Genomic DNA, 12,915 nt, shown 5'->3' on the forward strand with positions numbered 1-12,915 from the left:
AGACCAGGTTGTCATTAGGCTTTACACGATCAGGATTTTTGGGGCCGATCACCAATCAGCGAGTTTAAAAAAAACGATCACAGATCCGATCACAAGATGGAGGAATGTATCTATTTAAATGGCCTGTTCATTTACTGTATATACTTGTGTACTTAATTGCTCAAAAAATTATATTTACACTAAATAATTTATCTTTGTTCATCTATTTATGCCAGTGAGGCATAGTGACAGACAGAACAAATGGATGGTCTTCTATTAGATGGCAGAAAATAAATACAGTAATTAATGTATCCACTTTTTGTGACATTTCTGTTTGTTGGTGTGCCATGAGATTTTTCAATTATAAAAATTAGCCTTGGCTCCATAAAGGTTGGAAATCACTGCTCTAGTCAGATCGTGTATTCTAATCAGTCAGGTCAAACCAACATTACAACATGACAGAAATAATGGGTGCTAACTCACTGTAATTAAATGACTTTATTTTAATTAAATTACTTCACCCACACCGAAACTGAGCATGATTCGACAGAACGGCGGCATGTTTACGTACAACCGTCAGTGCTAGCAGTAGCTTGCTAGGCTACATAATGTTTTGTTGCCTGCTTGCGAGCCATATCGTATTAAAAGTACGTGAACATACCTCAAGCAATCCTTAAACGAACGTCCTCTCCTGTCCTGAGCACTGGTGACCACCAACCACTCGTTTTTCTCCATTTTGTCCTTATAATACAGTTAGCGCGATCCACTCTTGTTGTCGTCGCCACGGTAACGAGTGTATCCGTTTCCCATTTGAGTTGACAAGATAAAGCACAATGATCGTAAAAAACGGGATGCGGTGGTATCGAAATACAAGATTTTATTGCAGTAGTCTGACATATTGCAATCCTGAAAGAGCAAATTTGTCTTGTCGTCTGATCCGGGCATTACGTGTTGTCTGTCTCGGACGTGTTGTCTGTCCCACCCTGCTGACTTAATTTTTATTATTTAAAAACAAATTTCTTTTTTGTTTTGTTTTTTTAATAACTTCATTGGCCGTCAGATATTTACAGTACTACGTCAAAAGACATGCAACAAGGCTAAAAATATACTAGCTTTTGGATTAAAATATACTGTGCAAGACGACGATGCGGAGTAAATGTCTTTTGCGGAGGGATCGGCGAATTATGACATTAAAGCCGATCAGCATAAAATGCTAATTATCGGCCGTTAGCGATCAGGCCGATAAAATTGGTGTAAAGTCATACAGTTATCATAATCTTGCAGACGCATGCAGCGGCATATTTAACCAAAGGGGCTGTCTGCGCTCGTGGGCGGAAACACTTCCGTCAATCAAAGCAACTTATTCATTCATTTCCTTTTAAAAGTGAGGCACAATGATGGTCTCGCAGGCATGGAGAGAGCAGTCTGTGCGTGCTTGGAGCATTGTCCCTTTGCCGGTGTAGCAAAAGATGTCATGAAATACTGGATGAGCTGGTGACAACCGCGGCCGACTTACAAACGTCCGCAGACCTCTTGAATCTATCAACAGCCAAGCACGAACATTCATGTATGTGCATCTCCCCTACCCCACACCTAAATGCTGGCCAGTGGGGTGATTTAAAGAAATAAAAATGGGCTAATATTGATGATAATAATTATGATGCGTTCAATGAACTACTTTGTACCATGATTCAGGGGTTTGATGTCCACTGTTCACATATTTATGAATGAAATATGTCTGATCCAGCCCACATGTCCGTGAAGCTCGTGTATTGTCTGCCAAATCTGCGAGGAGGCAGGCTAGACACGGTTTTGGTAGTTTCATGGATCAACGTACCTGCAGCGCATTTAAAATGGGATGTCTGTGCTGGTGTGCAAGTCAACACATTCTGGTCCAATCCCCTTCAATCAAAGCGGGTCATTGCATACACTTTAAAAGCGGCGCAAATAATCTGGCATGGGGATGTGATATATGCGGATGAGATCTCAGCAACCTGTTCAAGACTGGAACAATGAAAGTTAGTGGTATTCCCTTAGTAAATATAAATACAGAATGAGCTGGTGAAAAATTGCTGGTAACTGAAATGTGTCCGCGGACCTCATAGATTTATATTCCCTCTGATGATCGTTTGTTTGCATCCCCCCACCCCACCTCATACCCCGCCCCGCTCATAGTGGCAAACCCTAACAAAATGTACTTAAAATGACTAAGAGGAAGTGATAGTGATCACTGAGGTGACTCAAAGGTTTGAAGTGTTGGCCCCTTCTTTTTCCTGCATTATTTGCATATCTTAGATTAGTTTTCCATAAATCTTATAAAAACCCAAATCTGCTCATACTTCTGCCCAAGTCTTTTTTGTTGCTGAAAGAAATAACATATACCATGCTGTTTAACACCATTTGCCTATGATGTCTTCCAAGTACCCCGGGTTCCTTCTGCTTTCCAAAAACTTCCATGTTATTGCTAATTGAATGCTCCACCCGAAGTCAGCTGGGATAGGCTCTAATGAGGACCCTAATGAGGACAAGCATTATAGAAAATGGATGGATGGAATACTAAGTGTTTGAACTGTTGAGCACAGTTTATCGGTGAATCGTTTTATCCTCAAGTCTTACTCTGCTTAACTTAACTTCCATTATACATCTGTTCTTCTTTTGGCACCCTTTGTTGAGTATGATCCTTTTGCAATAAATGATCCAAAAAATGCTTAACTCAGATATGGAATTGTACGACCTCAGGGGTGTTCAACTTTAAAGGTTCTACTGCATAGCAAATGATAATCTTTATTTCAACTTTCCATATTCTTGATTCACCATCTCTGCTGCTGAGATGAGGTAAATGTGTGCGGTTGGTGTAGTAGCAGTTTTATTTAGCGAGAATACCTTACTGCTCACCGTGCAAATTGGAAGGACAGAGCACATTTTCTATCCACCAAAAGTCTAATCCTGTTCCGTGCTGCTGCAGCACAACCTGCTCCCTGGCTCTCTGTGCCATTTATTTGACCATAATCTAAATAAATGCACAAGCCACTGCACATTGATGATACTAAGGAAAACATCCTAGTGCTGATTTAGACCTGAATTCCATACAGTGTGTTATTAACCTTTGGACTCCTCCTGCCTCCTTCTCACCATGCTCTACCATCTTCACATCTGAACTGAAGTAGCTCTTGCCCCTTCACTCCACTTTGCATCTTCTGTTTTGTGAAATGCTCCTGATGCATGACAGTAGCCCTTATTCCTGAACCCTGTTCCAAGTTAGGTTCACAAAGAGGGTGCATTGAATCTTAGAGTAGAAAAAGTGGGCACTCTGAAGGCAGTAATAAACTGAAATAAATGTGAACATTTCAAATTTTTGGGTGTTGATGGCGTTACTTTTTACATTGTGCAGTTTCTGGCAGATCATTATCACAGCGAGCATGCGGCTATACACCATCCTTCTTAACTCATTAGTTTTAATGCATGCACACTGTCACAAGAGAAATATTTTCTTCAAAGCAGTCCACATCTATTTGAAAAAGGGGGAGAAAGCTAATGAGAATTACTGTGGCAAATGACAAAAAGTGGCAATCCATGGTTGTCAATTAAATACAAAATTACTTGAACCAGCTCTTTCACTCAAAGGGGTGCTTATCAGTCAGTGGTTAAAAAAAAACAAAAAACAAGAAGATAATGTTGAGAGTAAGATATCAGCAGATTTGAGCACACACCACATATAGTAGTGATTTTATCTTAAGTAATAGGAAAAGAGAGGGAGAGAGAGGTTTTAATAATATTGTAACAAATCCTATTGCTTGAGGCTAACTGTTCATCTCCATCTTTTCATCTGTTAGGACGCTGCTCCGTTGAACTTGAGCTTCATCCCCCTAGACATCAAACTAACCAACTGGGACGACCTGCCTGAGGACTTCAGCCGGCACAGAGAAAATCGAATACAGGTCTAGTGTGTGTGTGTGTGTGTGTGTTTGTGTGTGTGTGTGTGTGTGTGTGTGCGCGTGTGTGTGTGTGTGTGCACATGTGTGCGTACGCAGACGTTGTGTGCTTGGTGCAATTTACTTGTTTCATTTTAGTAAAAGCAACTTAAAGGGAGAGTTTGCAGTGTTATGTACCTCCAGAAAATAAAAAAATGCCTATCCCTCATTTACCAACAACTCGGCATAAGACGAGCAAACAGAACCAGAGTGAAGAGACCTCAGGCAGCTGAGAGGATCTCGACAGATAAGTTTATCGCCCGACTTTGATTTTTAATTGGTTGTGCATTCCAAAATTATAAAATAAAAAATCAAACTAACATTTTGTGTTATGGTAACACTTCATTATGAATAAGTCACGCAAACAACGCAGCATCTGCAGCTAACGTTGGGTTGTTTACAGAGCAAATGCTAGTTTAGTATTTCTAGCACTGCTATTTTGTTGAAGCTGGATATGTTTTCTCTGGGATTAATCGCGGTCGTGCACGTTAGTGAAGGGCTTGGCTTTGGTGGTCAGAGACTCTGTTGGGGGAAAAGTAATCAAGTGAGGCTACTATTTGCATATCTGTTGTTGACCAATACTGCCCACTCATGCCAGAGTAGCATCTGCTCCATTTGCGAACTGATTGAGGAGTATCTGCAACATTTTCACAATCAACATTGTCCCAGATTATCACACTACTCGTCACTTCAAACCGCATACACTCCTTGAAGTCTCGGTGCCCTTTGCACAATGGTCATTGCACCGGACTATTGCAATATTTGTCATTCGAACTGCTCTAAGTGCTAGAGGACTCTGCATTTTTTTGCACAATTGTCCAAATAAAAATAAAAAAATAATAATTTACCGGCATTACCAGATAACTAGCAACCCTTTACTGCTCAGTGACTGTATTATTTTTTTTTGTCAATATCTTTGTCTCAAAAGTGTTCTCTGTCAATTGACTGTCTGTTGTCGTACTAGAGCGGCTCCAACTACCGGAGACAAATTCCCTGTGTGTTTTTCGGACATACTTTGCAAATATAGATGATTCTGATTCAAATCATGCTAACAGTTTTATTTTTCCCTGGTGTCAGCAAAGCTCCTGACACCCAAAGAAACAGGTCAGCGCAAGGCAGCGGGGTCTGCCTGCTATGAGTGTGCCTGCGAGTGCACAAAAAATGATTGCCACCTCATCAGTCATACCTTCTGTCTCTGATTGTTTTTCGCCGGGTGCGGTGGTTTCTTGTACAACCCCAATTCCAATGAAGTTGGGACGTTGTTTTAAACATAAATAAAAACAATACAATGATTTGCAAATCATGTTCAACCTATATTTAATTGAATACACTACAAAGAGGCGGTACGGTGGGTGACTGGTTAGCACATCTGCTTCACAGTTCTGAGAACCGGGGTTCAAATCCCGCCCCCGCCTGTGTGGAGTTTGCATGTTCTCCCCGTGCCTGCGTGGGCTTTCTCCGGGCACTCCGGTTTCCTCCCACATCCCAAAAACATGCATGGTAGGTTGATTGAAGACTAAATTGCCCGTAGGTGGGAATGTGAGTGTGAATGGTTGTTTGTTTCTATGTGCCCTGCAATTGGCTGGCGACCAGTTCGGGATGTTCCCCGCCTCTCGCCCGAGGATAGCTGGGATAGGCTCCAGCACGCCCATGACCCTAGTGAGGATGAGTGGAACAGAAGATGAATGAATGAATATACTAAAAAGACAAGATATTTAATGTTCAAACTGATAAACTTTATTGTTTTTAGCAAATAATCATTAACTTAGAATTTTATGCCTGCAAAACATTCCATAAAAGCTGGGACAGGGTCATTTTACCACTGTGTTACATCACCTTTTTTTTTTAACAACATTCAATAAACGTTTGGGAATTGATGACACTAATTGTTGAATTGTTGTAGATGGAATTCTTTCCCATTCTTGCTTCATGTACAGCTTCAGCTGTTCAACAGTCCGGAGTCTCCGTTGTCGTATTTTACGCTTCATAATGCGTCACACATTTTCAATGGGAGACAGGTCTGGACTGCAGGCAGGCCAGTCTAGTACCCGCGCTCTTTTACTACGAAGCCACGCTGTTGTAACACGTGCAGAATGTGGTTTGGCATTGTCTTGCTGAAATAAGCAGGGGCGTCCATGAAAAAGACGTTGCTTGGATGGCAGCATATGTTTCTCCAAAACCTGTATGTACCTTTCAGCATAATGGTGCCTTCACAGATGTGTAAGTTACCCATGCCATTGGCACTAACACAGCCGCATACCATCACAGATGCTGGCTTTTGAACTTTGCATGTATAACACTCCGGATGGTTCTTTTCCTCTTTGGCCCGGAGGACACGACGTCCACAATTTCCAAAAACAATTTGAAATATGGACTCGTCGGACCACAGAACACTTTGTCCATCTTAGATGAGCTCGGGCCCAGAGAAGCTGGCGGCGTTTCTGGATGTTGTTGATAAATGACTTTTGCTTTGCATAGTAGAGTTTCAAGTTGCACTTACGGATGTAGAGCCAAACTGTATTTACTGACGTATTTACCTGAGCCCATGTGGTGATATCCTTTACACATTGATGTCGGTTTTTGAGCAGTGCCGCCTGAGGGATCGAAAGTCATGGGCATTCAATGTTGCTTTTCGACCTTGCCGCTTACATGCAGTGATTTCTCCAGATTCTCTGAACCTTTTGATGATATTATGGACCGTAGATGATGAAATCCCTAAATTCCTTGCAATTGTACATTGAGGAACATTGTCCTTAAACTGTTCGACTATTTTCTCACGCACTTGTTCACAAATAGGTGAACCACGCCCCATCTTTGCTTGTGAATGACTAAGCAATTCAGGGAACCTCCTTTTATACCCAATCATGGCACCCACCTGTTCCCAATTAGCCTGTTCACCTGTGGGATGTTCCAAACAGGCGTTTGAGGAGCATTCCTCAACTTTCTCAGTCTTTTTGCCACCTGTCCCAGCTTTTTTTGGAACGTGTTGCAGCTATAAAATTCTAAGTTAATGATTATTTGCTGAAAACAATAAAGTTGATCAGTTTGAACATGAAATATCTTGTCTTTTTAGTGTATTCAATTAAATATAGGTTGAACACGATTTGCAAATCATTGTATTCTGTTTTTATTTATGTTTAACACAACGTCCCAACTTCATTGAAATTGGGGTTGTAAAACAATTTAAAGGCAGAAGAAGGGGCAAGAGATTTTTTTTTTTTCGCAGATTCGCAAATTATCTTCACTAACTCACCAACAAATGCCTTTTGTGTTTCCAAAACATTGTGGTTTTTCCCTTGAAAAGAATTATACATATCCTGTAATTGTTGTATTGTGCAGTTGAAGTTAATTGGTAAGGCAAAACAGACGTGAACCTGGCAGACATGCTAATTCTGGCATATTTACATAGCATAGTACGGCATAGTATTTTAGACAGATGTTCTGAAGTGTGCACTCGGCAGTCGAAAAACTCAACTCAAATTTGACCGAAAAAAGTCAACGCAAATATGGTCCAAAGTTGAACAATAGTAAACATAAAGATCTCCTCACTCCTTTATCTCCCAGTACCACTGTTTTTTGTTTTTTTTTGGGGGGGGGGGTGTCTTTATTGGTATCAGTGTTGAAAAGCCAATTGTTTTACTTATTTCACTATTAATAACAACTTTAGCTGTTAATTTTTGTTTCTTTCTTTCTTTGTTTTTGCACTTTCATTTACTACTCAAAGAAATGCTACATGAAGCATTCACAGTCCAGTATAGTTGCATAACGTTTTTACATTGGCAAAAGTTTGATCTCTTGCATGAATTTTTCTGCGAAATGTAACAAATTTGTGAATGAACAGGCTACTACAGCAGATTGTTGTTGAGTTCTGAGGGTTCAATGTGTACAGTATGGTAAGAAGTTGAGGAACAAGCAAAGTGATTGATACAAAGGAAACTATAACTAATATTGGAAGCTGATTGCTGAACAACATTTCTATGTAAAATGTACTGTCCATAGGTTTTAGTAATTTGTAAAAGATGGATGAGGTAGGGTGGTCGTCTATGACTCTTAATTGCTACCTTTATATATTAAAAGTAAATGTAGTTTTTTTGCAGATGGCAATTGTACTGCCTGAGATACTTGGAAATTCATAATTCTGACCCCAAAATATTGGAGTACATCGAAATAGTATTTTTATTTCTACATTTGTTCATTATTTCTCTTACCAGTTAGCTAGAATAAATCAAAAGGGTTCTGCTGACTTGTCGTCAACCATGTGGCATCCATTTAAACTTGTACGGGGATACAGGCTGACCTTTATTTTACACTAAGATAAGATGTTATTTTTAGCTAGGCTGTCTTAGTAAAGCTGAGGCACAGGGCTATCCAGTCTAACTGATAATTACTGGCAATCATGAGCAAAAAGAGCAACATTATGGGTATGGACTGCAGTTTCCACCCATGCTTGGCCTAGAGGGAGAAAGGAAGGATAAATTGCCAGGCAGGGGCTTGAAGATGGAAAGAAAGTGAGGAAGGCTGAGCGAGTGTCAGGAGACAGGCAAGTGAGAGAATGCAGTTTTGTGAGGATCATTACAGGAAGACGGATCATCGCCTCAAACGACCCCGCACACACCAAACAGCTCATAGTGAATTCAGCAACCTGTGTGTATGTGCCTCTGACACTCTCCGCCTGTCACGTTGTTTATGTCCATTTCTAAAGCCAAGGAGTGAGCTGCACCCATCATTTATACCCGATTTTGCTCCAGTTGTTCACTGAGATCAATACTGAGCATGCAGTTTTGTGTGGGCTGTAACACGTTGTGGACGGAGCAATGCATAAACTCACCCACAGGCAGTGTTCTGCCTCATACACAGTAACACGCAACATGCACTTGTAAATAGCTAAATGACCAATCTCACTGGCAGGGATGTCACAGAGACTGCAGAGGCTGATCAGTTGCGGTGACTTAGGGACCCGGGAGACAAAAATATTGCTTGAGTGCTCACCAAGAAAATGTGGTTCTGATATTCTCAGAGGTTGAAGTAGGCATTAGTAGAGATGTCCACATACATTTTGGTGATGTATGATTGCAGTTTTGTGACATATAGTGAGTATATGGAAGAGTCTCCAATGAACTCGAACAGCAAGAGACTCCAGGAGATGTCTCCACAACCAGCGAAGACTCAAGTCTCCCTCCGGTCGCCAACTTGTCTCCGGGCCAGTGAGATAGGGGTCTAAGAACAGCTGTAGGAGAGCGCTTGCAATTAACATAATGTGTGTTAATCTATGTACAAACCCCAATTCCAGTGAAGTTGGTACGTAGAGTAAAACGTAAATAAAAACAAAATACATCCATCCATCCATTTTCTGAGCCGCTTCTCCTCACTAGGGTCGCGGCCGTGCTGGAGCCTATCCCAGCTATCATCGGGCAGGAGGCGGGGTACACACTGAACTGGTTGCCAGCCAATCGCAGGGCACATACAAACAAACAAACATTCACACCATCCATCCATCCATTTTCTACCGCTTATCCGAGGTCGGGTCGCGGGGGCAGTAGCTTTATCAGGGATGCCCAGACTTCCCTCTCCCCAGCCACTTCATCCATCTCTTCACCGTGGGGACTGCATTGGACAGGTGCTGAGCAGTGGCTGGTTTTCTCTACACATGCCACTTTGAATTAAGGCCAAACGTTCAATCTTGGTCTCATCAGACCAAAATTTCTCACCATCTTGGAGTCTGTCAGGTGATTTTTAGCAAACTCCATGCGGGCTTTCATGTGTCTTGCACTGAGGAGAGGCTTCTGTCGGGCCACTCTGCCATAAAGCCCTGACTGGTGGAAGGCTGCAGTGATGGTTGACTTTCTAGAACTTTCGCCCACTCCCGACTGCATCTCTGGAGCTCAGCCACAGTGATCTCTGGGTTCTTCTTTAGCTCTCTCACCAAGGCTCTTCTCCCCCCAGTTGGTCAGTTTGGCCAGATGGCCAGCTCTAGGAAGGGTCCTAAAAGGCTTCCATTTAAGGCTTATGGAGGCCACTGTGCTCTTAGGAACCTTAAGTGGAGCAGAATTCTTTTTGTAACCTTGGCCAGATCTGTGCCTTGCCACAATTCTGTCTCTGAGCTCTTCAGGCATTTCCTTGGACCTCATGATTGTCATTTGCTCTGAAATGCACTGTGAGCTGTAAGGTCTTATATAGACAGGTGTGTGGCTTTCCTAATCAAGTCCAATCAGTATAATCAAACACAGCTGGACTCCAATGAAGGTGTAGAACCATCTCAAGGATGATCAGAAGAAATGGACAGCACCTGAGTTAAATATGAGTGTCACACCAAAGGGTCTGAATAATTATGGCTGTGTGATATTTCAGTTTTTCTTTTTTAATAAATCAGCAAAAATTTCACAATTCCGTTTTTTTCCTGTCAATATGGGGTGCTGTGTACATTAATGAGGGAAAAAAATTAACTTAAATGATTTTACCAAATGGCTGCAATATAACAAAGAGTGAAAAATTTAAGTGGGTCTGAAAACTTTCCGTACCCACTGTAAATGTTCATCAAACCAATTTTAATATTTCCTTAATACAAAAAATATGTAAATATAAAATGGAATTCATTTTTTAAAAATCCAATCCTATCTGGCCTCAGGGGGCAAAACATGAAGACGTTTTGCCCCCTGAACGTAAAACCTGATTGTTACCCTTGGCAGCAATAGCTGCAATCAAGCATTTGCTTTAACTGGTCAAGAGTCTTTGGAATCGCTGTGGAGAAATTTTGGCCCACTCATCTATGCAGAATTGTTTTAAATCAGTCCTATTTGAGTGTTTTCCAGCATGAACTGCCCTTTTAAAATCATCTCAATTGAAGTTGGGACTTTGACTTGGCCACTCCAAAATCGTTTGCGCGCGTGTGTGTGTGTGTGTGTGTGTGTGTGTGTGTGTGTGTGTGTGCGTGCGTGCGTGCGTGTGTGTGCGTGCGTGTGTGTGTGTTGGGGGTGGGGACTTTCTGGTATGTTTTGGGTCCGTCTGCATAACCCAAGAGGGCAGAGCTTGAGAGCACAAACTGTTGGCTGGTTGTTCGAGGTACTATTCCATTGAGTTCTTGATTCAACAAATCTAGTGGAAATCAATTAGGACTGAGTGTGGGCAATGAAATTGAACTCATCTTTCCCAAAATGTTGGTCAATCACAGTATCATATGATTTAACAAGGCGGCACAATTGTTTTTCACACAGGCTCAGATAGTAGCTGCATAGCTGTGATTGAGTGGTGACCAACCAGTTCAGGGTGTACCCCGCCTCTCACCCGGAGTCAGCTGGGATAGGCTCCAGCACGCCCGTGACCCGAGTGAGGATAAGCGGTAGAGAAAATGGATAGATGGCTCAGATAGTTTTGGATAGATTGGATAGATTTTTTTCCTCTAAATAAAATCATCATTAAGAAACTACATTAGTATTTGCTCAAGTTGTCTTTGTGCGCTATAAAAAATTGGACTGATGATCCGCATCATTTAAGTGAGGAAAATATGCAAAAAAAAATACTGATCAGGAATGGGGTAATTACATGGTTTCACAGCACTGTCAGTGTCAGGGATTGTTTTACACAACCATGATGTAGCATGTTGTGGGTTACTTCATCCACAATGATAATTCATCCATTTTCCATACAGCTTATCCTTTAAATCTGAATCAGCTTCATTTACCAAGCATGTTACAATGCACATTAGGAATTTGTCTCTGGTAGTTGGAGCCACTCCAGTATGACAATAAGCAGGCACTATGACAAAATATACATTTAGGACATAAAGAACACAAATATGGAGAGTCATTGAGCAATGGAAGTGTACCACTAGTGTGGTGATGCTGACATAATGGCAATTGTGCAAATGATGTAGACTCCTCAAGCAATTGAGAGCAATTGAAAGTGACTAATAGTGCAATGATCTGGTACAGTGATGATTGTGCAAATTGTGCAGAGTTCTCAAACACAGAAGTGGCCAGTTGTAATCAACAACAGTATGCAAATAGTACAGCATGATAAAACAGTGAGTGCAGGAGTAATGTAGAAGTCTCCCAACAGAGATGTGCAAAATTGGCAGCATGTCACAATGGAGTTGTAAATCAACAGTTTAAGAAGTTAATGGTAAGAGGGAAGAAGTTGTTGGAATGTCTGCTGGGTTTAGTTTGCATTGTTCGATATCGCCCACCTGAGGGAAGGAGCTGGAATAGGTGGCGACCAGGATGTGGGGGGTCCAAGAGGATTTTGCATGCCCTTGTCTTAGTTCTGGGAGTCTGCAAGTCCTCATGCGTGGAACCGATTCAATGACTACTGTGTAGAACTGCCTCACAGCTCCTGTGGCACGCCGTGCTTCCTCAGAAGCCGCAGGAAATACATCCACTGCTGGGCCTCTTTGAGGATGGAGTTGATGTTGATCTCCCACCTCAGATCCTGAGAGACGGTAATTCCAAGGAACTTGAAGGTCTCGAAGGTTGACACAGGGTAATTGGACAGCATGAGGGGGAGCTGTGGCGAAGAATGTTTCCTGAAGTCCACAATCATCTCTACAGTTTTGAGCCTTTTCAGCTCCAGGTTGGGTCGGCCGCACCAAAAGCTCCAGCCGCTCTACTTCCTGTGGATATCCAGATTCGTCACCGACTTTGATGAGGCAGATGACTGTGGTGTCGTCTGCAAACGTCAGGAGTTTGACAGTAGGTGTGTTGAGGTGCAGCCGTTCGTGTAGAGAGAGAAGAGGAGCGGAGAGATTGCAAGTTTCTTGGGGACTGGGATGATGGTGGCGCGTTTCAGGCAGGATGGGACTTCACACAGTTCCAAAGATCTATTGAAGATCTGTGTGAAAACTGGAGTGGGCTGGTCCGCGCAGACTATCAAGCAAGAGGGTGACACATTATCCGGGCCTGCCGTTTTGTTGTTTAAAGACACGTTTCACATCCTGTTTGTGAATTGTCAATGCAGAAGGGAGAGTCAAAGA

The 12,915-nt window shown here is 42.0% G+C and overlaps 1 protein-coding gene across 12 annotated transcripts in view; it reads left to right on the forward strand.

Moving 5' to 3' along the window:
* zranb3 (zinc finger, RAN-binding domain containing 3) overlaps positions 1 to 12,915 on the forward strand; it is a 145,855-nt gene that overhangs the window by 85,465 nt on the left and 47,475 nt on the right. For all 12 annotated transcript variants that reach the window (XM_061797146.1, XM_061797147.1, XM_061797149.1 and 9 more), the window contains one exon: positions 3,813 to 3,917. In XM_061797146.1, the coding sequence (XP_061653130.1) occupies positions 3,813 to 3,917 (105 nt within the window). The remainder of the gene's footprint in view (positions 1 to 3,812; positions 3,918 to 12,915) is intronic.

Source organism: Phyllopteryx taeniolatus, chromosome 1 (assembly GCF_024500385.1).
Source record: "Phyllopteryx taeniolatus isolate TA_2022b chromosome 1, UOR_Ptae_1.2, whole genome shotgun sequence".
NCBI lineage: Eukaryota > Metazoa > Chordata > Actinopteri > Syngnathiformes > Syngnathidae > Phyllopteryx > Phyllopteryx taeniolatus.